This window comes from Crinia signifera, chromosome 3 (assembly GCF_055691185.1).
Source record: "Crinia signifera chromosome 3, ASM5569118v1, whole genome shotgun sequence".
NCBI lineage: Eukaryota > Metazoa > Chordata > Amphibia > Anura > Myobatrachidae > Crinia > Crinia signifera.
Window position 1 is genome coordinate 309,523,014 of NC_139219.1, and position 25,879 is coordinate 309,548,892.

The 25,879-nt window shown below is 47.0% G+C and overlaps 1 protein-coding gene across 1 annotated transcript in view; it reads right to left on the reverse strand.

Moving 5' to 3' along the window:
- Positions 1 to 25,879, reverse strand: part of LDAH (lipid droplet associated hydrolase) — a 239,718-nt gene that overhangs the window by 63,005 nt on the left and 150,834 nt on the right. The window contains exon 5 of the mRNA XM_083178608.1: positions 7,878 to 8,118. Within this exon, the coding sequence (XP_083034734.1) occupies positions 7,878 to 8,118 (241 nt within the window). The remainder of the gene's footprint in view (positions 1 to 7,877; positions 8,119 to 25,879) is intronic.

Here is a 25,879-nt window from a genome sequence, read left to right on the forward strand (position 1 = left end):
GAATGTGATAGTTAGTAATGACTACAGATGTGCACCAGCTATGTGATCTGGGAAATGCGACAGTTAGTAATGAATACAGCTGTGCACCAACTAGGTATCTGGGGAATGTGACAGTTAGTAATGACTACACCTCTGCACCAGATATGTGGTCTGGGGAATGTGACAGTTAGTAATGACTACACCTCTGCACCAGCTAGGTGATCTGGGGAATGTGACAGTTAGTAATGGCTACATCTTTGCACCAGCTAGGTGATCTTGGGAATGTGACACTAATGACTACAGCTGTGCACCAGCTAGGTGGTCTGGGGAATGTGACAGTTAGTAATAACTACACCTCTGCACCAGCTAGGTGATCTGGGGAATATGACAGTTAGTAATGGCTACATCTGTGCACCAGCTAGGTGATCTGGGGAATGTGATAGTTAGTAATGACTACAGCTGTGCACCAGCTAGGTGATCTGGGGAATGTGACAGTTAGTAATGACTACACCTGTGCACCAGCTAGGTGGTCTGGGGAATGTGACAGTAATGACTTCATCTGTGCACCAGCTAAGTGATCTGGGGAATGGGACAGTTAGTAATGACTACAGCTGTGCACCAGCTAGGTGGTCTGGGGAATGTGACAGTAAGTTATGACTACAGCTATGCACCAGCTAGGTGATCTGGGGAATGTGACAATTAGTAATGACTACAGCTGTGCACCAGCTAGGTGATCTGGGGAATGTGACAGTTAGTAATGACTACAGCTGTGCACCAGCTAGGTGATCTGGGGAATGTGACAGTTAGTAATGACTACATGTGTGCACCAGCTAGGTGATCTGGGGAATGTGTCAGTTATTAATGACTTCAGTTGTGCACCAGCTAGGTGATCTGGGGAATGTGTCAGTTATTAATGACTTCAGTTGTGCACCAGCTAGGTGATCTGGGGAATGTGACAGTTAGTAATGACTACAGCTATGCACCAGCTAGGTGATCTGGGGAATGTGACAGTTAGTAATGACTACAGCTGTGCACCAACTAGGTGATCTGGGGAATGTGACAGTTAGTATTGACTACAGCTATGCACCAGCTAGGTGATCTGGGGAATGTGACAGTTAGTAATGACTACAGCTGTGCACCAGCTAGGTGATCTGGGGAATGGGACAGTTAGTAATGACTACAGCTGTGCACCAGCTAGGTGATTTGGGGAATGTGACAGTTAGTAATGACTACAGCTGTGCACCAGCTAGGTGATCTGGGGAACGGGACAGTTAGTAATGACTACAGCTGTGCACCAGCTAGGTGATCTGGGGAATGTGACAGTTAGTAATGACTACAGCTATGCACCAGCTAGGTGATCTGGGGAATGTGACAGTTAGTAATGACTACAGCTGTGCACCAGCTAGGTGATCTGGGGAATGGGACAGTTAGTAATGACTACAGCTATGCACCAGCTAGGTGATTTGGGGAATGTGACAGTTAGTAATGACTACAGCTGTGCACCAGCTAGGTGATCTGGGGAATGGGACAGTTAGTAATGACTACAGCTATGCACCAGCTAGGTGATTTGGGGAATGTGACAGTTAGTAATGACTACACCTGTGCACCAGCTAGGTGATCTGGGGAATGTGACAGTTAGTAATGACTACAGCTGTGCACCAGCTAGGTGATCTGGGGAATGTGACAGTTAGTAATGACTACATGTGTGCACCAGCCAGGGGCGGATTGGCCTGCCGGGAAACCGGGCCGTTTCCCGGTGGGCCGGCCCATAAAAGTCAAAAAGGGGCTGCTCACCTCCCAGGCTGGGCTGCAGACTGTGCCCCAAACAAATATGGCTGCAACATTAAACATGTCCGCGGGAGGGCTGGTGCGCATGCCCGGCAGCATGCAGCTGCTCCCGCGGTCCTGTCTCTCTCTGCAGTCACCGGCCCGGCGTCTGTCTGTGTGAGGTGAAGTGCAGGGAGCGGCAGCCAATGAGAGGCGCTCTCCCTGCTGTACATTACTGCTGCCGGCTGCCAGTTCACTGTCACACTGACTGCTGCATTAGAGACAGCAGCGCCGGCAGCACAGAGCCGAGCTCCCGTCTGTCTCCCAACCCCCTGTAATGTCATCACTCACGAGTGGAAGGGGGCGGAGCTTCGCGAGTGGAAGGGGTGGAGCTATGCGAGTGGAAGGGGCGGAGCTACACGGGAGCACAATTAATGAAAGAAAGGAGAAGTACAGTAGATCCACTGCCAGCCAGCCAGCCAGCCTGCCTGCCAGCCAGCTTTTAAGGTAAATAAAGCGGTGGTGCTGGCATTACACAGCACTACTACTGGTGCGGGCATTATGCAGTTTCAATACTGTCGGCAACTGGTGTGGAGATTATGCAGCGTCCCTACTGTAGGCAACTGGTGTGGGCATTATGCAGCGTCCCTACTGTAGGCAACTGGTGTGGGCATTATGCAGCGTCCCTACTGTAGGCAACTGGTTTGGGCATTATGCAGCGTCCCTACTGTAGGCAACTGGTGTGGACATTATGCAGCGTCCCTACTGTAGGCAACTGGTGTGGACATTATGCAGCGTCCCTACTGTAGGCAACTGGTGTGGACATTATGCAGCGTCCCTACTGTCAGCAACTGGTGTGGGCATATTTTTAGTGTAAAGGGCCGCCCTCCCTCCTTAACAGGGCCGGCCGCGGCATCTCCGTGTATTTTGCCCTGTTTAAAGATGGCCGCGGCTGGCCTCGAGTTGTTCCACACCTCAGTCAAGATGGCTGCGGGAGGGCTGCTGCGCATGCGCGGCCGCATGCAGCTCCTCCCACAGCTATTGTGCAGAGGTGGCCGCATCGGGTGCGCGGGTGACGTCACCGCGCACCCGCCCACTACAAGGCTGCCTGCAACGTGGGAAGGCTGAGGAGTGAGTGCCGACTGCCTAGGCTATAACATGGAAGTGGCAGCGTGCAGACTCGCCAAAGAGGAGCTGTAAGATGACTGGCATTATTTTTATTTTTTATGTGTTTAAGTGATTTATATTTAATGAATACAAATTGTTTGAAGTTTTTTGTGCCCTCATTAAGTGTGTGTGTACAGTGGCGGTGGCGGAACTACCAGGGGTGATGTTAGCTACCCACACCCGCACCAGCGTCACTGTCTCATTACCATGAGAACGCCCAGCCTTCTTGTGGGAACGCTCATGGAACGCTGGGCGTTCCCATATGGCAATGGGGCAGCCCGGCACCCCCCGCCCATCTCAGCCCCCCGCACGCCGCCTTAGTGCGGTGGTGGCTGTGTCCAAAGAGGCACAGCCACTCACCACGGCTGTCACCTCCCCCCAGCCTCCCGCCGGCTGCCGCCCATACCCTCCCCGCAGCCCATATCCACTGCGGTCCCCGGAACCCCTCCCCCTCATCCAGGCTCCCCACTAGTGTAAAACTTGTAGAGACAACACAGCTGCATTTTAAATTTGCCGCTGTGAATGAACTGATCACTGCTCGCAGATTGGCAGCCACTCCTGATTGGCTGCCGGACTTACTTAAGGAGAGCGGCAAATTAAAAATGCAGCATCGCTGTCTCTACAAATTTGCCTGCCAGTCCTAGGGGCGGAAGTAGCAGCGGTCTCCTGCAGTTCAGGAGCATTGTATCTGGGTCCACAATCTCCTGCCGTGCAGGAGTCTTTGGGCTGAGACACCAGTCCCACACCTGCCTGCCTCTCCTGCTATTGTCACATTATTAAATGGACCCCTATGCTTCCACATGCTGGTGTACAGGCCTCTCGTTCTCCCACACCTGTGACGCAGAGAGGAGCTGTGGTGCCTGAGGAGCAGCGTGGGACAGAATAAGAAAGAACGTGGGTAAGTATGTAATTGTTGCATAATGCGTAATGGACATTGCGGTGTGTCAGATAATGTGTTATTGGCATTGCGGTGTGTCGCATTATGTGTAATGGCCATTGCGGTGTGTCCTGTAATGTGTAATGTGCATTGCGGTGTGTCCCTTAATGTGTAATGGGCATTGCGGTGTGTCCCTTAATGTGTAATGGGCATTGCGGTGTGTCCTATAATGTGTAATGGGCATTGCGGTGTGTCCCGTAATGTTTAATGGGCATTGCGGTGTGTCCCGTAATGTTTAATGGGCATTGCGGTGTGTCCCGTAATGTTTAGTGGGCATTGCGGTGTGTCCCGTAATGTGTAATGGGCATTGCGGTGTGTCCCGTAATGTGTAATGGGCATTGCGGTGTGTCCCGTAATGTGTAATGGGCATTGCGGTGTGTCCCGTAATGTGTAATGGGCATTGCGGTGTGTCCCGTAATGTGTAATGGGCATTGCGGTGTGTCCCATAAGGTGTTATGGGCATTGCGGTGTGTCCCATAATGTGTAATGGGCATTGCGGTGTGTCCCATAATGTGTGAGGAGCATTGCGGTGTGTCACATAATGTGTAATGGGCATTGCGGTGTGTCCCATAATGTGTAATGGGCATTGCGGTGTGTCCCATAATGTGTAATGGGCATAGCGGTGTGTCCCATAAGGTGTTATGGGCATTGCGGTGTGTCCCATAATGTGTGAGGGGCATTGCGGTGTGTCCCATATTGTGTAATGGGCTTTGTGGTGTGTCATATAATGTGTAATGGACATTGCGGTGTGTCCCATAATGTGTAATGGGCATTGCGGTGTGTCCCATAATGTGTAATGGGCATTGCGGTGTGTCCCGTAATGTGTAATGGGCATTGCGGTGTGTCCCATAATGTGTAATGGGCATTGCGGTGTGTCCCGTAATGTGTAATGGGCATTGCGGTGTGTCCCATAAGGTGTTATGGGCATTGCGGTGTGTCTCATTATGTGTAATGGGCATTGCGGTGTGTCCCATAATGTGTAATGGGCATTGCGGTGTGTCCCATAATGTGTAATGGGCATTGCGGTGTGTCCCATAATGTGTAATGGGCATTGCGGTGTGTCCCATAATGTGTAATGGGCATTGCGGTGTGTCCCATAATGTGTAATGGGCATTGCGGTGTGTCCCATAATGTGTAATGGGCATTGCGGTGTGTCACATAATGTGTAATGGGCATTGCGGTGTGTCCCATAATGTGTAAGGGGCATTTCGGTGTGTATATATATATATATATATATATATATATATATATATATATATCAAAGATAGTAGCAGACGTCACTCTAAGATTTTTAAACTGCACGGAGGCAGTAATCAATAAGAAGGCAAAAGACACAAAAGTAGTGCAAATCGACGTTTCGGGCGGGTAGCCGACATTGATGTCTTGATAAAGGGCTACCCGCCCGAAACGTCGATTTGCACTACTTTTGTGTCTTTTTCCTTCTTATTGATTACTGCCGCCGTGCAGTTTAAAAATCTTAGAGTGACTTCTGCTACTATCTTTGGTACATTTCCCTAGCGGGATTGAAGAGCACCTAAGTCGTTGCAGTTCTACTGCTGGAGTGCCGGGACCCCAACCCTGTGTATATATACATATATATATATATATATATATATATATATATATATATATATATATATATGCTGCAGAATAGACGCTGTACACATGAGGGGCTGGGGACATAGCCAGCAGCTCAGAGAACCACTAGCCATGCCCAATTGGGCGTAGCCTAGTTGAAATAGACCACACCCCCATATTGATAGACCACGCCCCCCATAGAAAAAATTCGGGCACGCCTACGGCGCGCATCAACACCCCCCCCCCCTTTAGGGCTGCTTCAAGATATTTCCCGGGCTGGTTTTAATTCCCAATCCGCCCCTGTCACCAGCTAGGTGATCTGGGGAATGTGTCAGTTATTAATGACTTCAGTTGTGCACCAGCTAGGTGATCTGGGGAATGTGACAGTTAGTAATAACTACATCTGTGCACCAGCTAGGTGATCTGGGGAATGTGTCAGTTATTAATGACTTCAGTTGTGCACCAGCTAGGTGATCTGGGGAATGTGACAGTTAGTAATGACTACAGCTGTGCACCAGCTAGGTGATCTGGGGAATGGGACAGTTAGTAATGACTACAGCTATGCACCAGCTAGGTGATTTGGGGAATGTGACAGTTAGTAATGACTTCAGTTGTGCACCAGCTAGGTGATCTGGGGAATGTGACAGTTAGTAATAACTACATCTGTGCACCAGCTAGGTGATCTGGGGAATGTGTCAGTTATTAATGACTTCAGCTGTGCACCAGCTAGGTGATCTGGGGAATGTGACAGTTAGTAATGACTACAGCTATGCACCAGCTAGGTGATCTGGGGAATGTGACAGTTAGTAATGACTACAGCTGTGCACCAGCTAGGTGATCTGGGGAATGTGACAGTTAGTAATGACTACAGCTATGCACCAGCTAGGTGATCTGGGGAATGTGACAGTTAGTAATGACTACAGCTGTGCACCAGCTAGGTGATCTGGGGAATAGGACAGTTAGTAATGACTACAGCTGTGCACCAGCTAGGTGATTTGGGGAATGTGACAGTTAGTAATGACTACAGCTGTGCACCAGCTAGGTGATCTGGGGAACGGGACAGTTAGTAATGACTACAGCTGTGCACCAGCTAGGTGATCTGGGGAATGTGACAGTTAGTAATGACTACAGCTATGCACCAGCTAGGTGATCTGGGGAATGTGACAGTTAGTAATGACTACAGCTGTGCACCAGCTAGGTGATCTGGGGAATGGGACAGTTAGTAATGACTACAGCTGTGCACCAGCTAGGTGATTTGGGGAATGTGACAGTTAGTAATGACTACAGCTGTGCACCAGCTAGGTGATTTGGGGAATGTGACAGTTAGTAATGACTACAGCTGTGCACCAGCTAGGTGATCTGGGGAACGGGACAGTTAGTAATGACTACAGCTGTGCACCAGCTAGGTGATCTGGGGAATGTGACAGTTAGTAATGACTACAGCTATGCACCAGCTAGGTGATCTGGGGAATGTGACAGTTAGTAATGACTACAGCTGTGCACCAGCTAGGTGATCTGGGGAATGGGACAGTTAGTAATGACTACAGCTGTGCACCAGCTAGGTGATTTGGGGAATGTGACAGTTAGTAATGACTACAGCTGTGCACCAGCTAGGTGGTCTGGGAAACGTGGACCGTTGGTAGATCTCGAGGACCGGTTTGGCCACCACTGGTTTACACCATGAGCATTTCCAGGCAGACTTTATGGGACAACTTCAAAAACTGGAAACTGGGTTTGAGCGTGTGTCTCCACAGGAAGATAAATAAGCACATAGCAATGCAGTGCAGGGGGGAACATTTCTGCATACTCATGAATAACTCTTAACGTGCTTATTACTCTATTAATATTCACCAAAGTAAAGAACAATAATTATATATATGTTTGCATTTATTAATTTTGCATAGACAAAAAAGACTTCTACAATCCAGTGGAACAGCACCACCAAGGGGCCAAATGATCATAAAAAATGGTAGAGTGCAGCACTGCAATGTCTGGCTGTAACTCATGAACAATGCACCCATCATGTGGAGACAGCCTTTCTTACAGTTGCCACTGCATGTTGGCATTTGTCATTCACTACGGGCATCGGTAACACAGTGGTTAACATTGCTTCATCATAGCACTGTAGTTACAATATCAATTCCACTCCAGGTGTGTGTAGTCTGTATGTTCATAAGTCACGGACTGATGTCATTGACTAATGCACTCTGTACAGTGCTGGGTAAATTGGTGGCGGTATATAAATAACTGATACTATGAAATTAATAAAACATAGCAGTCATAAGTTCTCTATGAAATAGTCATATCTGAAAGATGAGCTTATTGGTTGCTAAGGAGCACTCCACTGTCCACCGTCTCCGCCTTTGTGCCTACTGTATGGGGCCTGTAGACAATGGGCAGCCTGAGTGCCCTCTATTGTGTCAGAATGAGGGGCAAATACATCGCTCACCTGCACACTCCATTCTGAAGAGGTTCAGCGAGGCCACCACGCACTCTTCATCCACAGATTTGATCCCGCGCAGTGCAAATTTCACCAGAGACGTCTTCATGGCTTCGGGCAGGAAGGAGAGCAGATAGCAGGGCATATATACAATGTACCTCAGACTGCACAGCAGCGGGGTCATCATTTTGCCTTGAGGGGACTGAGCCATTCTTTCAATAGTTGGAAACAGCAAAATAGACCTCAAAACCTGCAAAAATCAGAAAAAAAACTGTTAGTAAAACATCTGATTTGCCACTACCATGGGATTAAGGGGGAAGAAGCCCAACTATTTAATTTTTTTAGGGAACAATCACAATGGAGCATATTTATTAAGTCTGGAGAAGTGATAAAGTTGAAGGTGATAACACACCAGCCAATCAGCTCCTTACATTTTTCAAACCCAGCCTGTAAATTGACAGTTGGGCTTTGATTGGTTGGTACATTATCACTTCCCACTTTATCACTTCTTCCGGCTAAATACATTTGCCACAATGTCCTGCAATGATATGGCAAAATGTATACAACACACTAATTTATTCCGAATTTAAATACCAATGTGACCTCACTGGATCAGCATCTCATTACCATGCTACTAAGGAACTTGCACCAATCGCTGAAATTAGCCGAACATCTGTTCCCAGTCCTTTGGAGATAGTATGTAAGTGGGACCTGCCTGCTAGGGGAATTTAAAAAAAAGATTGTGATGTTTAAGGAAATAATTGATATCCTCTTTCTCTATATATATACTGTATATTGGTGTTTGCATATAGCAATATTCATACTAATAATCTAAGCAACTGATAAATAGACGGTGCACCACTAGAGGGCAAATTCAGATAGCATTTCCCAAGTACAGATAACATTGACATTGTACGGCTCAGTTAATGCTACAGTACGGTCACTGACTCTCCGCACCACGCTGTTCCCTGGAATCTCAGTCGTTTATATTTGAAAAAGACTGCACTTAAAATACCGTTGTTGTAATCTTAAATCGTTGTTCAACTTCCACAGCTAAAACACTTATTTACAGATGATTTAACAGATGATTATTTTATTTAAATGTTTTTATTGAACACATCTCAGGTGTACAGGATGTAATCAGATTTTAGTACAAATTAAAAAAAAATGAATGTAATGGATAAACAGAATGTCCACAAAGTTTCAAAAAGTTTAGTCTCTAGTCACATTCAGCATATAGAACATTGTGAATTATATTTTTTCCAGCATTGTTCACATCCTGTAACCATTGGTGAAATTTAATAGGATGATTAATTCAGAAAGTGAGAGATTTGGTAGGAAATCTCCATTTTTTTTTTTAAAGTGGCAATCATTTACACTGCAAAGTCAAACTGGTGTTGCAGTGTAAATGATTGCCGCTTTAAAAAAAAAAAGATTTCTTACCAAATCTCTCAGTTTCTGAATTTATCATCCTATTAAATTTCCCATGTCTCTCTAATTGTTTTTCTTACATATTTTTCTTTTTTATTATAATTGTATTCTTCCCTTCCTTTTGATAACCATAAAAACAGAAAATGTGTATTTAAAACGCAATGGAATCTGCTGCGCTATATAAGAAACTAAATATATAAATAAATAAAATAAAGACTGTGTGTGAAACCCAACTAGCAATAACATTTGAATAGCAAACAGTAATATAGAGCAGTGGTTCCCAACCCTGGTCCTCAAGTACCCCCAACAGTGCACGTTTTCCAGGTCTCCGCACAGAATCACAAGTGATATAATTAGCACCACCTGTGGATCTTTTAAAATGTGCCTGAATAATCTGTGCATTGGGTGACCTGGAAAATGTGCACTGTTAGGGGTACTTGAGGACCAGGGTTGAAAACCACTAATAATTTAACATGAATAGGTTCATCCTCGGATAGCACCCTAGACTCATACCAACCGTGTGTTGGAAGCAGGTTTTTTTTCTCTTCATTTTTATTTTTTTAAATGATAGAGTCAGAGTTTAATGTAGAAAGGGGACAACGACAAATGTAGACATACATATTCCTCAAGCAAACAGTTCACATGGGGTCATAGGCTCAGGATTCTCTCTTGACAACCTTCACGTTGGCAGTTGCCACTTTTTCAGCCACTGCTTTAAATTGGGGTTTCAATGCCTGTGCACAAATCTGAGAGGACCAGATGTACAGTACCTGAGCTCGGCTTGTCTTCAGTACGCAACCATGGTTCTAGGTGTGATGGACTGTTTAGTGACCGAGCTGAGGAAGTCTGACAGGTCAGGAGAAGAGACCTTTTCTCAAAATGTTTAAATGTATGTAAGTAAATACTTGTTTTAGCCCGAGACGCCTAAAGGCCCACACACACTAGAAGATTATCTTTCCAATCTGGCTGGTTTGAATGAAAAATCTGGAAATTTCTGGGAACAAATTACAATCGACCGTTTGCTCCCAAACCCTGGAAAATGGACAAAAAGCAGTCATCTGCATAAAGGCCCAAACACACTAGAAGATATTGGCATCAATCTTGTTCAGAAAGGGGCTTCTGAACGTTATTGATTGCAATATCTTCTAGTGTGTATGCCTAATATCTTTAACAATGCCCCCCTCCCCCCCACTCATTGTTAAGGCCCATACACACTGGGCGACTTTCACGTGAAAGCCGCTCAATTTTCTCGTTTGAACGGCTTACAGCATGAAAGCTGCCCAGTGTGTATGGCCCGGCGATGAGCGGTGATGCGCGCTCCCGCATCATCGCAGGTATTACCAGCAGATGAGCGGCTTTGTGCATGGCTTTGCACAGCGCTGTGCTATGCAAAGCCACCTGCCCCCTGCTGACAGCGCAGGGCAGAGATGCTCAGTGTGTATTCAGTGTGATCATCGCTGTCTATACACGCTGGGCAAAAACGCCCAGTGTGTACGGACCCAAGATATTGACATCTTCCAGACATGCCAATATTATTCATGCAGTTTGCACCCATCGTTCAGTGTGGATGCACAATATTCTCTTATGATCAGCTCAAGGGAAATTGTTCACCAATATCTTTCGTCTTTCAACTTCTAGTGTGTATGGACCTTAAATTGACCAATTTCTCTGTAGGACCAATTTGTGCCTGGTTTCCATGTTTAGGAGCAAATGGTCAATTGTCATTTGCTCCCAAAAATGTCCAGATTTTATTTCCAACCAGCCAGATTGGAAAGATCATCTTCTAATGTGTATGGGCCTTTACATTGATTTTAATCATTCTAAAATTGACCTTTAAGAAATATGCCCCCATGATTTACAAGCCGATGGCATCTGTGAACCGTGTCGAAGGGCGTTGCAGTAAACGTGGGTGTCCAAAGACGCTTTCTTAGGTTTAAGCGTACTTTAGCACGCCATAATACAAAATACGCAGCAGCAGTGAAAACATTGTACATCTATGGATGTGTAATTGTTAGCATTACTGCCTCACAGCACTGAGGTCATGGGATCGATTCCCACCATGGCTCTAACTGAGTTTGTCTATTCTCCCCGTGCTTGCGTGGGTTTCCTCCGGGTACTCCGGTTTCCTCCCACAATCCAAAAATATACTGGTAGGCTAATTATCTCCCAACAAAATTAACCCTAGAATGCCTGTGTGTGCGTGTACATGTGGTAGGGAATATAGATTGTAAGCTCCACTGGGGCAGGGATAGATGTGAATGTTCATATATTCTCTGTAAAGCGCTGCTGAATATGTGTGCGCTATATAAGAAACTGTTAATAAATAAATAAATATGGATCTGTGTACGATCAAACGCATAAATGGATGTACACAACAGCTCCCTGGGTGGTCTGTATGATAGCATTTGTCTGTTCTCCAAGGACAGGTGAGGCCGTTCCACCTACACGCAACCTTGCGGTACATCAGAAATATACATTTTGTAGACTAATTATTTAATATGCTCTGGAACAAACAGATGAGGACATCTCAGATGTATCCGTTATATATAAAACAGACTCCTTGAACATTGACTGAAACCAAAGGTTGTTTGACTGTCAAAAGTCGATGCTAACTTTGATATATTTCAGTGGGCCCTTTGCTTTGCAGGGAAAACAGCAATTATATCTGTCAGGTGAACTACTACATTTTTGCAAGATAACATAATGATGCACTTAATACTAATATAATGTCCAGATTTGACAGCGTGTCACATTAATCAAAATTTCTCCTAGTCAGCTTGCCGAGAGCTAGAGGCGAAATCACAAGGGTCAAGGAAAAACTCTGAGCTTTATTGGAACACAGCTGCGCGGAGAGGCCATCCAAGTTAACGCACAAGACAAAACAGACCAAGTTTTCTAACATTACCCTAGCATCAAAGCAGGCCCATCTAGAATAACAAGCCGGCCTTGCTTTAAGGCTAATATTTTCTAACACATTCCATATTGCCATGTGAAATCCATACACTTATAAACCTGAGCTACTTTGGTTATAAATATATTTGTTAAACATTAAAATGTCTATGAATTATGATCATTTTTTTCGATTGCTCAAGGCGGAGAATTATAAACTCCTAAAGTTAACAGTTCGGAAAAATGACTTCCCTTAGATGTTATGTAACAATACGAGGGGGATTGAATTTTTTCGGCAAATATCTGAGGACCACTTTGGGGATCGGTGTGCTGGAAACGATGTATGCTAGGGGGGAAAGCCGTGCCAAGTAAGCTCCTGGGCTTATATATATTACCTGTGTGTTATCGTTGGCTTGAGCATGCATAGCCTGCAAAACCTATTGGCGTAGAAACAAATTTTTCAGTTATGGGGGGGAGGGAATTAGTCGTATGGTTACAGAACTGTGTAACATCTCACAACGGGAGGCTGAAAAACAAAATAGAATGTAACATACACACAGACGGGAATGGTTGGACTGGCCAAAAATATGTCAACAACCAAACAGGGTATTTCCCAAGAGAAGTGGTAATGCCAAGGTGCCGACAAGACGTTTTGCCCTTTGACTGTTGAGGTTATAGAAGTTATCATTTTGGAACAGGTCTTTAGTGATGGCTAAGGAGTCTGGGAAAGGGGCAGATCTACTATGAACCTGATAGCGGAGAGAAAAATGCTAGGCGTGCCATAAAAAATGCTGGGAGTGTTAGGTAAAATGCCGATGTGCCCAAGTATTTTAGGGGAGGTTGTGCACATTAAGTCCCATGGTGGGATTTCACTGTAGCGTGGTGGCCTGTTCATCAATCAGGTCTGCTGTCCTCTACTCCTTAATTAATCCAACTCTTAAACCATCATCATCCTGCTATAGACACTGGTGTAAAATACATTAATAACCCCAAATCCGGGTTTTGTAAATGGGTAGCGGCTTCATTGCCTTTATAGACACCCACTCTGGCAGTGTCTTTAGCCTGTGTGGCTAAGTCATGTGCCAGGAAAAGTCAGATGTGGCCTTTCTGGTTGAGGGCATGGTATTGTTGTTTGGGCCCTGCCTCAGGACCAGAACCCCAGTTTCCATCACTGCAGGGGTCCCGGAGGTGTGGACTGCCGACGGAGAGTGCCTTGGCTCTAGTGCCAGCTCCTACACAAGGACAGGAGCCTGTTTCTGGACTTACTGTTACACTGGTGCACCCAGCACCTGTTACTAAGCAGGAGAAAGCAGTGTGGTGTCACCCCTCAACAGGTGACACCTGGCGGCAACCTGCAAACACCGTATTATGCTACTGTACATGGATGCAACCCGGTTGCAACATGGCTGAGACCTCTTTCAGACCGGCGGCTGGACTAAGCTTATTGCCGAGTGAAATAATCGGAGACATTGCTGCTAGTGTGAAAGGGGTAATACAGACACACATACACAGAAACACAATTTAAAATACAGATGAAGCAGAGTTTATTGTAAAAATGCCAAGCTATAAGTCTTGAATGTTCTTTTGGCAATTATTGCTAACCTAATCAGATACCTATAACTAGATATAAAACGCAATATTTTGACCCTTAACAATACACTCTGTACCATCTGTATGTACCCTGTATACAATATCTTAGGAAGACAATGCTATTTTTATGAAGATATAACGTAAGATATAAAAATGCCATAATGTATCGGATACTAAAATGCAATAAGTGATAATACAATTGCTGCTTGGAATTTCCTAATTCCTATCAATATAGATATGCTTAATATAATTAGAAAATCAAATTAAATTAATGGGAACCAAGTTATTTTATAGGCATCCACCCAATCTAATGCAGACTTTGGAGCCATCCCAATGAGTTCTATAAAAAAAAATGTAAAACCAAAAAACAGGGAAGACAAACAATGAACATAAAAGACTTGGATCTGAAAGTAACAAGATGGAATTTGACTTTGTAATTAGCTTTATCACATCAATTATATATCTTTATGTGTGTGTGTGGGGGAAGGAGTGCCTTAACTCTTTGAGTGCCAATTTTGATGTGAGAGATGTTCAAAATGTCCGCTAAAAATGGCAGGGCCGTAGTTGAGGAATATGAATCACTTTAGTTGTTGCCGGCAAATGATCTGAAGAAAATGAATTGAAGATTAGTTAGATATTGCTTCCAAAAAAAAAACTGTGAGCGAGGCTGGAATTTTTGATATTTTGCACATCTCTCACAGCAACCTTGGCACTCAAAGGGTGAAAGTGCAAAATATATATATATACTTAAAAATCTGGCTTCATATAGTAAGAGACAATTAGAAAATGGATCAAATGCTAATTTTTTTTGAATCAATCGTTTATTCAACCACGGTACCCTAACAAACGTGAAAAAAAAAATAGGATTTTGGGTACCTACCGGTAAATCCTTTTCTCGTAGTCCATATGGGATACTGGGTTGAATACTATGGGATAGAGATCCTCCGCAGGAGAGGCAGGCACATTAAAACTTTCAGTGTGGGTGCACTGGCTCCTCCCCTCTATCTCCCTCCACTAGTCAGTTAATGAAAAACTGTGCCGAAGGAGAGCTATGTGAGAAGGTATGTGAACAATATAACGTGGTGAGACTCTCACAGCACACCCAAACCAACAAAATAATAAAAGAAGAGGTGAATCATAACAACTTCTGAAGTCACCAAACTGTAGAATAAAGTCATATGACAACAAGGCAAGAATTGCCGCACAGAGGCGGGCTCCCAGTATCCCATATGGACTACGAGAAAAGGATTTACCGGTAGGTCCCCAAAATCCTATTTTCTCTACCGTCCAATGGGATACTGGGTTGAATACTATGGGGAGGTCCCAAAGCTACCAGAACGGGCGGGAACGTATAGAGTCTGCTGTAGAACCGCTTGTCCGAACTGGGAATCCTCCCTGGCCAGAGTGTCAAATCTGTAAAATCTCACAAAGGTGTGATGACCTGACCAAGTTGCAGCCCTGCAAAGTTGCAGGGCCGAGACTCCTCGGGCAGCCACCCAAGAAGTCCCAACGGATCTGCTGGAATGAGCCTTCAACGATGGCGGAAGAGACAAACCAGCCTTTGCATACGCCTGTTGAATTGTGCAACGAATCCAACGTGCAATGGTTCTTGTAGAAGCAGGAGAACCCTTCTTCTGTGCATCATAAAGCACAAAAAGACTATCCGTCTTACGGATTCTGGCTGTGCGCTTAACATACACCCTTAGAGTGTGAACCACATCCAAGGAAGATGGTATATCCGGATGTGCCGCGCTGGAAGGAACCACAATCGGTTGGTTGAGATGGAATGCCGACACAACCTTTGGTAGGAAGTGCGGCCTTGTCCTGAGTTCTGCCCGATCCTCGTGGAACACCAGGTAAGGGCTCTTACACGATAAAGCGCCCAACTCGGACACCCTCCTGGCCAAAGCCAGGGCCAGCAAGACAACAGTCTTCCAAGTAAGGTGTTTCAACTCAGATTCTTCCAACGGAACAAACCAAGAGGACTTCAGGAATGTTAGAACCACGTCCAAGTCCCAAGGCGCAGTAGGCGTTACAAAAGGGGGCTGAATCCTTAGGACCCCTTGCAAAAAGGTTTGAACCTCCGGCAAGGCCACCAGTTTCTTTTGAAAAAACACAGACAGAGCTGAGATCTGGACCTTTAAGGAACCCAATCAAAGTCCCAGCTCCAAGCCAGCCTGAAGAAATCTTAACAGATTGTTCAGATGAAATACTGCTGGTGATAAGGTATTCTTTTCACACCACGCCACGTATTTCCGCCATATCACATGATAGTGAGAAGAAGTAACTGGCTTTCTTGCTTTTGTCATGGCGGCAATGACTGAGAGGCCTAAGATCTGCCGCTCAACCTCCAGGCCGTTAAACGTAGCCGCTGCAAGTCCTGATAGATGAACGGCCACTGGAGTAGTAGGTCTTTTCTTAGAGGTAGACGCCACGGGTCTTCCACTAGCATGGCCTGAATGTCCGCGTACCAGGCCCTTTGAGGCCAGTCTGGAGCCACCAGGATGGCTTTGATCTTTGATGCCGAATCTGTTTCAGCACCCGCGCCAGGAATGGAAGTGGTGGAAACAGGTACACCAGCTGGAAATCCCACGACCAAGTCAGGGCATCCACTGCTACTGCCCCTGGATCCCTGGTCCGTACACAGTACCTGTCCACCTTGTGATTCAACCACGATGCCATAAGGTAGATCTGAGGGAGCCCCCAAAGATCCGTGATGGCGTTGAACACCTGAGGGTGAAGACCCCACTCCCCGGGATGGAGGTCGTGACGACTTAGGAAATCCGCGTCCCAGTTGTCGACTCCTGGAATGAAGATTGCCGACAGGGCTTTGACATGGTGCTCTGCTCAGGAGAAGATCTTGGTTGTTTCTCTCATGCAAGGCATGCTCTTCGTCCCGCCTTGATGGTTGATGTACGCAACCGTGGTTGCGTTGTCCAACTGGACTTGCACCGCCTTGCCCTTTAGCATCGGGGCCGCCTGTAACAGAGCATAGTAAACTGCCCTTAACTCCAGTTTGTTTATGTGCAACTTGGATTCCAGAGGAGACGGACTCCCTGCGTCACAGCTCCCCAACCTCTCAGACTGGCATCCGTGGTTAACACAATCCAGTCCTGGATCTGGAAACACTGACCTGCCAATAGATTGGACGAATTGAGCCACCACTGTAGAGAGATCTTGGTCCTCGCTGCCAGGCAAATCGTCTTGTGCATCTGTAAGGGAGACCCCGACCATTTTGTCAGAATATCCAGCTGGAAGATTCTGGATTGGAATCGACCGAACCGGATGGACTCGAACGAAGCCACCATCTTGCCCAACAGCCTGAGGCAGAGATGAACTTGAACATGGGGAAGGGGATACTGGGACGAATAACCTGTGCACTAGTACCACATATAGTTTTCGATACGGTATTGCGTATAGGCATATATGATGATCCACAATTTAAGTGTATCCGGTGCCTGTGCACTAATCAAAGTTGTGGAGGTGCTCTCCAGGTGCTCCCCTTTTTTGTGTGATTGGCAGCTTTCAATCAGAATATCTCTGGCTTGGTAGGGCTACCAAAATTGACCAATCCACAATAAGCACAGGATTTGTGCTAATAGAATTCATTTTGTATGTTTAATGTGTGTTCGTCCTGTTATGTCATCTTAAAATCTTTTTTATAATAAACTTGTTAATAAACGTTAAGTTTTAATTAAAAGTGTGCCCCCAAAAAAAGAAAAAAAAAAGAGAGTACTTTCTCTTCCCTTTCTCGCAGAGATGAACTTGAACCAGAGGGCTCGTAAGGACGTCTCTCACGAGCTGCATTGGCTTTTTCCACAGGCAGGAAAACCTTTAGTGCCGTCGTGTCCAGAATCATGCCCAGGAACACCATCCTTTGGGCCGGGACCAATGAAGACTTTGGAATGTTCAAAATCCATCCGTGGTCTCTTAGAAGCTGCATGGTCAGAATGAGGGCACTCCTCAAGGCCTCTTCCGAACCTGCCTTGATCAGCAGGTCGTCTAGGTAAGGTATCACATTTACCCTTTGAAGCCTGAGGAGTGACATAATTTCTGCCATTACCTTCGTAAAGACACGCGGGGCCGTAGACAGCCCGAAGGGTAGCGCACGAAACTGATAATGGTCGTTTCCAAAGGAAATCTGAGGAAGATTTGATGTGGGGGCCAAATTGGGATGTGCAAATAGGCGTTTTTTGACGTCTATGGAGGCTAGGAACTCCCCTGGTTCCAGGATGGCAAAAATCCATCCTGAATTTGAACATCTGAAGGAAGGGGTTCAGTGATTTTAGGTTCAGGATGGGCCTTACTGAGACGTCCGGCTTCGGTACCAGGAATAGGTTGAAATAGAATCCCTGACCCTGTTCCAGCCTTGGAACCTGCACAATTACCCGGGACTGAAGGAGCTTCTGAATGGCACCCTGAAGGAGACTCCGATCCTCCATGGAGGGTGGGAGGGCCGACTTGAAATATCTTCGAGGAGGGGGCTTGGCGAACTCCAGCCTGTAGCCTATCGAAATAAGATTCCTGGCCCAGGAATCTAGGCACGAGGCATCCCACATGTGGCTGAATTGCAACAGATGAGCTCCCACCTCGAGAATTTCTCATGGTGGGTGGACCCTGTCATGCAGCAGGCTTGGAAGAAGCTGCAGCATTTGCACGGTCCTGGTTACCTGAGGAGTTAGGCTTCCTAAACTTGCCCCTTGTGCCTCTATTGGCATTGGAGGCACCCCTGGCCTTGGGGCAAAATTTAGACCCACAAAAGGACTGCTGGGCAGGGCTTGTGAAAGTGCGTTTAGCAACCGTGGGTGCTGACGGGACAAAAGTGGATTTACCTGCCGTGGCCTTGGAAATCCAGTCATCCAGCTCACTTCCAAAGAGCCGTTCACCTGTGAAAGGAATACTTTCCACACTCTTCTTAGAGTCCACATCAGCAACCCACTGACGCAACCACTGAATGTGATGCAGATTGTCACCTATCTGCGCCATGGTCATGTCCCCCAAAAAACCATCCTGGATTTGTGTGGACCAAGTGTGAATGGCCTTAGCCATCCAGCAACTGGCTAGCACTGGGCGCTGGGAAGCCCCACTAGCCGTGTACATGGACTTGAGTGTAGCCTCAAGCCGCCTATCTGCACCGTCCTTGAGAGTGGATACACCCGGGACTGGCAGCAGTACCTTCTTTTAAAGGCGGGAGACTGACGAGTCCACCACAGGTGGCTCCTCCCACTTCTTTCTTTCCACAGGATCAAAGGGGTAAGCATTTGCAAACCGCTTAGACATCTGGAACCTCTTTTCAGGGTTCTGCCAGGCACCTTTAAAAGCATTCTCTAACTCAGCTTGCTCAGGAAAATATATTGGCTGTTTTTTTCTGAGTCATGAAAAAAAGATCCCTTTCAATGGGTTCCTCTAAAGGAAGTTCTAAAACTTCCCTGATGGCTCTAATTAGGGGCTCAGTACCATGTGCTGGAGCCTGTTCGGGAACAATATCTTGTTGCACCCAGGGCCGGTGCTAGGCACCGGAGCGCCCCAGGCGGGGAGGAGGGGGGGGCGCCCCGGCGCTCAGTCACTTACCCACTCCAGGGGGGCCGTCTGCCGGGTCCAGCGATGCGGCGCACAGTGTGATGTCCCGGGGGGGGGGGGGGGGGGCTTGGTGGGTTATGCGGGTCGCCGCGATGCTCCCCAGGGATGGGGGAGGGGGCAGCGATATGGAGCGGGGGGGGGGGGGGCAACCAGCTCCAAACTCCATCCCTCCAGCGATCGGCGCCCTAGGCAAATGCCTAAGGCTGCCTAGTGGTGGCGCCGGCCCTGCTTAGATGAAGGGGAGGATGAGGTGCAACCAGGGCCGGCACCTCAACTAGGCAGCCTCAGGCATTTGCCTAGGGTGCCGATCGCTGGAGGGCGGCAGTTTGGAGCTGGTCCCCCCCGCTCCACATCGCCGCCCCCTCCCCCATCCCTGGGGAGCATCGCAGCGACCGGCATCACCCGCCAAGCCCCCCCCCCCCGGGACATCACGGCACCGGACATCCCCCTCCGCCCCGTGGGGAGAGTCACGGCAGCCAGCGCCGCATCGCACGGCAAGCCCCCCCTGGAATGTCACGGCGCCTTTCCTCTCTGTGGAGAGAGGCGCAGTGGCCAGTGCCACATCGCACAGCATGCCCCCCCGGGATGTCACGGCGCTGTGCGCCGCATCGCTGGACCCGGCAGACGGCCCCCCTGGAGTGGGTAAGTGACTGAGCGCCGGGGCGCCCCCCCTCCTCCCCGCCTGGGGCGCTCCGGTGCCTAGCACCGGCCCTGCATCTAAGATGTCATCAGTGGCCATTGCTGCAGCAGGCCTCTTTTGAGGCTATGCAGGCTGAGGGGTGAGAATATCCACCCTTGCAGATAAGATGGCCAGTTCCCTCTGCACTGTGTCTGCTGAGTGTTTGAGAAAAGCTGGGAAGCAACAGAGTCCAGCAGAGTTTTCATGCTGCTGGCCCAAGCAGGCTCTTGACTATCTGCCTGCGGTCCCCCCACAAGCTGTGGGGGTACCCCACTGACCTGAGTGGCCACACCAGTAGGCTGTGGTGACATAAAGGGCTCACATGTAACCTGTGACTGTGATGCAGGTATGAATTTGGTGCTGCACACCATGCAGGTTAATTTCTTCACCATGATGAGGCTGCACCCAAACACCCCACAGTAACACTCACACACACACACCTCAAACAGACTGTAATTTGCACAGTAAGCAGAGTCAGTGTACACTATGGGGGAAATTTACCAATATGAAAAACCTAGTTTTTCGTATTGGTTTTTTACCTACGACTGCATACGACTGTTTAAGTCGTATGCAAAGTCGTGTTCCGGAGGATCAGTTACAAAGCAGTCATATACGACTGCTTTGTAACCCACCGATGTCGTAGGAATTCGTATTAGCGGCCGTATATACGGCCGCTAATACAAATTATTTCTAGCAGTCTGCACGGATCAGTCAGATCCGTGCAGGCTGCAATGTGTAAAAAAAAATAGAAAAATAAATAAATTTAAAAAAAAAAACGGCGTGGGGTCCCCCCCACAGCCAAAACCAGCACCAGGCTGACAGAGCCTGGAGCCGGTAATTAAAAATCAGGGAACCCGACAAATAGGGGTTCCCCGATTTTTAACAACCAGCCCCAGGCTCCAGATCCGGGGCTGGTTCCCAAAATACGGGGGACAAAATGACTAGGGGTCCCCCATATTTTAAGAACCAGCCCCAGGCAAAACCAGCCAGCAGGGTAATGCCACAGCCGGGGGGAGACTTTTTATGCAAGTCCCCCCGGCCAAAGCATTAACCCTACCGACCAGTCAGCCTGGCCAGGGGCCCCGGGGGAGTGGGGACCCCCCCAATAAAGGGGTCCCCCCCCTCCAGGACTTACCTGACCAGGCTGAAGCCTGGTGCTGTCCTCGATGCCCCTGGGCGGTGGGCATCGAGCTGATGGTATGGTGTAAAAAATAGAATAAAAACTATTGTCTTTTACTGGTGAACTATGAGTCCCAGCAAGCCTCCCCTGCAAGCTGGGACTTGGAGAACCACAAGTCCCAGCCTGCGGGGCATTAAAGGGCCCGCTGGGTCTTGTAGTTCCACAGTAAAAGAAAGAGTTAAATAAACACACTGACACACGTGAAAAATAAAAGTTTAATACATACATAACACATACATACTGATACTTACCTTTCTTGATCCCGTAGGTAGCCCTGGTCCTGATGTCCTGTGTCGTCCATGTCGGCTGTCTGCGTCGTCCTCCAGGTCCATGTCGACGGTCCGTGTCGTCCTCCAGGTCCATGGCGGTGTCCGGGTCCGAAGAAATCCATGTTGGAGCTGTGGAAGGAAATCCTACTCACCTGGTCCTGCGCTGAAGAAGTCTTCTCTTGATCCGACGTAATCCAGGTAATCTTCATGCTGTCGCCGGTCCCCGCTGTCTGCGCTGTCTCTGCATCGCGCTGAGGAGAGATGCTGAGATGTTTCATATTCGGCGCCTCTCCTCAGACTGAATTCTATTGGCCGCCTAGCAGACCAATCAGGAGCCGACTTTCTCGGCTAAAACGCAAATACGACATGAAAATGGTGTTCTATTTTCCTGTCGTATTTGCATGCCTGTTTTACACCACTAAGCAGCCGTATTATCAGTACGGCTGCTTAGTAAATCAGAAACCACCATTCTTTTGAATGGTGATTTCTGTCGTATTCTATCGATGGTGTAGACATTCGTATTTGTAAATACAAATACGAATGTTCCATCTTTAGGAATACGAATTGTTGTATTTTTGGGATTGTAAATCCCGAAAATACAAATTCGTAAAAAAAAGGTGTATTTCTCCCTACGAATACACCTTTTTTCTACGAATCCATTTTGTTAAATGTCCCCCTATGTGTCAGTGACTACTGCAGTGTGTGATGCTTAACTTATCAGTGGGGTAGAATCAGAGCAAAATGGGGGACCAGTACACCCTAAACCTTAGCTCACAGATCTGGGAGAGCTGGTAGCACAACACAGTGAAATAACAACACAGTGCCATATACAAGCAATATAGCGCAGCAGCGCTAAAACGCTTAAATAACTTGCTGTCTCTGCTGCACTGCAAGGATCAGAATCCACCACGCCACTGAGGAGCTGTAATGGTGACCTCAGTCAGCATGAAGAAGCAGGAAGCAGAGACTGGTCCCACTCTGAGTGAAGCCTAGCCCCCTACACACAGAGCTGGCTCTTCTAACATATTTATACTGGCATAAAATGCGTTTTTAATAAAAACAGCAATGGGTATCCCTGGTGGTCCAGCGGCAATCCCCCTATGCCAGTGAAATGATGTGGGGGGGTCGCGCGGTCCCTGCGTGAGGGCCGCCGCTACTGCCACCGCCATCTTGCCGCACAAAGCAGTTGGGGTGTCCCTTTGTGGGACCCCCAACCTGTACTCACCACAGACGGCTTCAGACCTGTCAGGGGTGTGCGGCAGCTGGGGGACTTGCTCGCTACAGCGCAATGCTGTGCGGTGACAAGTCCCACACAGGACAGATGTCCTGCAGCAGGGTCAGCTCTGCACCTGAAGAGGCCGGGGACTGACCCTTACCCTGACTCCCACGAAGTAGGACAGCTGCTTGGTCAAAGCAGCGCCCCAAAATAACAAAATAAAATAAAATGAAGAAAAAACTCTGGAGCATCCAGGAAGCACTGCCTCTACTGAGGCACGTTTTTCTAAACTGACTAGTGGAGGGAGATAGAGGGGAGGAGCCAGTGCACCCACACTGAAAGTTTTAATGTGCCTGTCTCTCCTGCGGAGGATCTCTATCCCATAGTATTCAACCCAGTATCCCATTGGACGGTAGAGAAAATACATATGAAATCTTATAAAAGATATTAGGAAATCATATTAGTAAATCAAGAACCACCAACGCGTTTCATCTGGCTTCAGAAAACGCACACACACACACACCATATGTTTTACCCTTTTATTTCACACTCACCAGCACTCACACTCACCTTCTCCATGGTGCTGATATGGAAGCACTGTATATGAGAACTGTATATAAAGCTCTTCGATGATTCTGACAGTTGGCCACGTGGTTCCTGCACCTAAGGGCTGATTGGCTAAAAGACACCCTTCTCTCAGTCAGTCAATCAACAGGTACAGCTAATCAATGAGCTAGAGAATGTTTGCACTTGTGGTTCTCCAAGTGCAAGCCCATGGAGCAGGTTTGCTGGGACCTGTAGTCCTACCGTAATAGACAATATTTTATTTTATTTTTACACAATCAACCACAATGGTGTGGAGGATAGCCCCGGGCTGGCTAGTTAGGGGAGGTTAAAGTTTTGGCCAGTGGAACCATTAAAGCGGCTCTCCCATTTATGGTATATATAGCAATAATGGTGTATAGCAATAACTGAGCTAAGGTCTCTGAGGACACCGAGACATAAGCCAGATGGTCCAGGTGCTCAATTCTCATTCATTTTATGTCATCTATCTTGGTTTGGCAACAATAGCACTATTAGTTATTTAACCTACATTATCTTATTCCTTTGCATATACACAGCTAAAAAACATATCTATATAAACCCAATTGTTAAATGGGAACAAATCACTGTTATCATTTATTAGCAAATTAATATTTTAAGTCCTTGTAAAAGTCTTGAACTGTGGATTTAAAAAAAAAAAATAGCAGATTTTCAAAAAAATGTAATAATTTTTAAAATTCCAATGTTATTACTAGATAAATATGGCAGTTGTTATGTGGGGGGGGGGGGGGGGGGTGAGATGGGGCGGGGGAGGGTGACCATGTCCTCTAGTTTTCCGCTTTTTGTCTTAGCCACTCAGTTTACCATTTTGTAACAAAAAACAGGTGCCGGACGGCTCCCCAACAGTCGGGATTCCGACAGTCATTACTCCGACGTCGGAATCCCGACTGCTCCCTCATGGGGGTCCATGACCCCCATAGAGGGAGAATAAAATAGATGGCGAGCGCAGCTCGTCACCTTGCCCGCAACATGGCGAGCGCAGCAAGCCCACAAGGGGCTTCATTGCGCTCCCCACGCTGCGCAGTCGGGATTCCGACGTCTGACTAATGACTGTCGGAATCCCGACCGTCGGGTATTTATACCACACCCACAAAAAACACCCTAGATTCAGTGGGATTGTTATTTTCCGACAGGCGGAAATATTGGCCATCAGAATTCAACCACCGGGACTCCCCTCATGCAGATTCAAATATGCATTGTCAAAAAAGGCTGCTGGATTGTCGAGCCCGACTATCAGCATCTGCTTTTCTGATCCACAGAGTTTCCGACTGTCGCAAACTATTCTGACGTTCGGAAAAATTGATTAAACATTGAATAGATCCAAAGTCAGCTTGACCTAATCTTGTTGGAAATATTGTCCAGGACTAATTACCCCCCTAAGGGGTCGATCATATTAGGTGCAGATGATTCTCACTCACAAATCATCATGGCACCGGGCGCACTTTAGACTTTCACAAATACTTTCTTTGAATTTAGAAAAATGATGCGCTGTTTGATTTTCTATTCTAGGAAACCCATTGTACAGTTGTGTGTGTAAATTTACCCATACTTGCCTACCCTCCCGAAACAGTAGGGAGGTTCATAAAAATTGGATGGCCGTCCCGCCCATTGGAAAGGTCGGCAAGTGCCCCACATGCTCCCCAAGCCCCCGCATTCCACTTGGCCGCCAAGACAAAAAAAACAATCATTGCACATCAGGGATGGGGTGAAGCTAAAATTATGCAAATCGTGTCATTTTTGCTTAAGGATGATGTGAGAGCCCTTTCTTGCCCCAAAGTGAACATCAGCATCTCCTCTTTGGGCTTCTCCCAGAGAGGAGTATAAAAAAGTAGGTAAGTATGAATGTACCACAAGACTCTGGAGAATTGCAGAAGTGTCTCTTTACGCACTACTTTATAACTCCCAACTGTCCCGCTTTCCGCGAGAACGTCCCGGTTTTTGGGAATGTTTCTGCCTCCCGGCTGGGGCCACCAGTGTCCTGCAGCATGGGGGGGGGGACACAGTTGGGAGTCCCTGCTGCCACCTGCTCGTCAATGGTGAATAGACTCTGTGTGCATGCGCACAGCATCTATTCCCCACAGGCAGAGGGGCAGCAGTGGCAAACTCTGGCGTGGCTGCGCACAAGTGATGCAATTTGAAGGCCACGCCCAATCACACCCATGATGTCCACCTTTTCTTTTATTGTGCATGAACAATAGTTTACATTTACGTATAAATACCATATTATTATATGATATCGCCTAAAAATTATCTAAATCCAGTATTGCTTTATATTCAGCTAAGGAAATAATTCAACTCAGGATATTCTTTTTATGGGAAGTGAAAAACTTCTGTGGACCGTCCTATAAAATGAGACCGAATACTGTACGCTCCAACCTGCAATCGATTGATAACAGGCAGCGGGTCAGTAATACTAGATCTCACTGTGTGAATTACATATAATTTCTGCCTGAGCTGTGCACATCCTCAGCGTTTCACACAAATTCCATAACATTCTTACAGACCTCACATTCGCTGAAAGTAACACTCGCACTAAACCAAAATCCCTCTGTCATTATCCCCCCTTTGCATCTG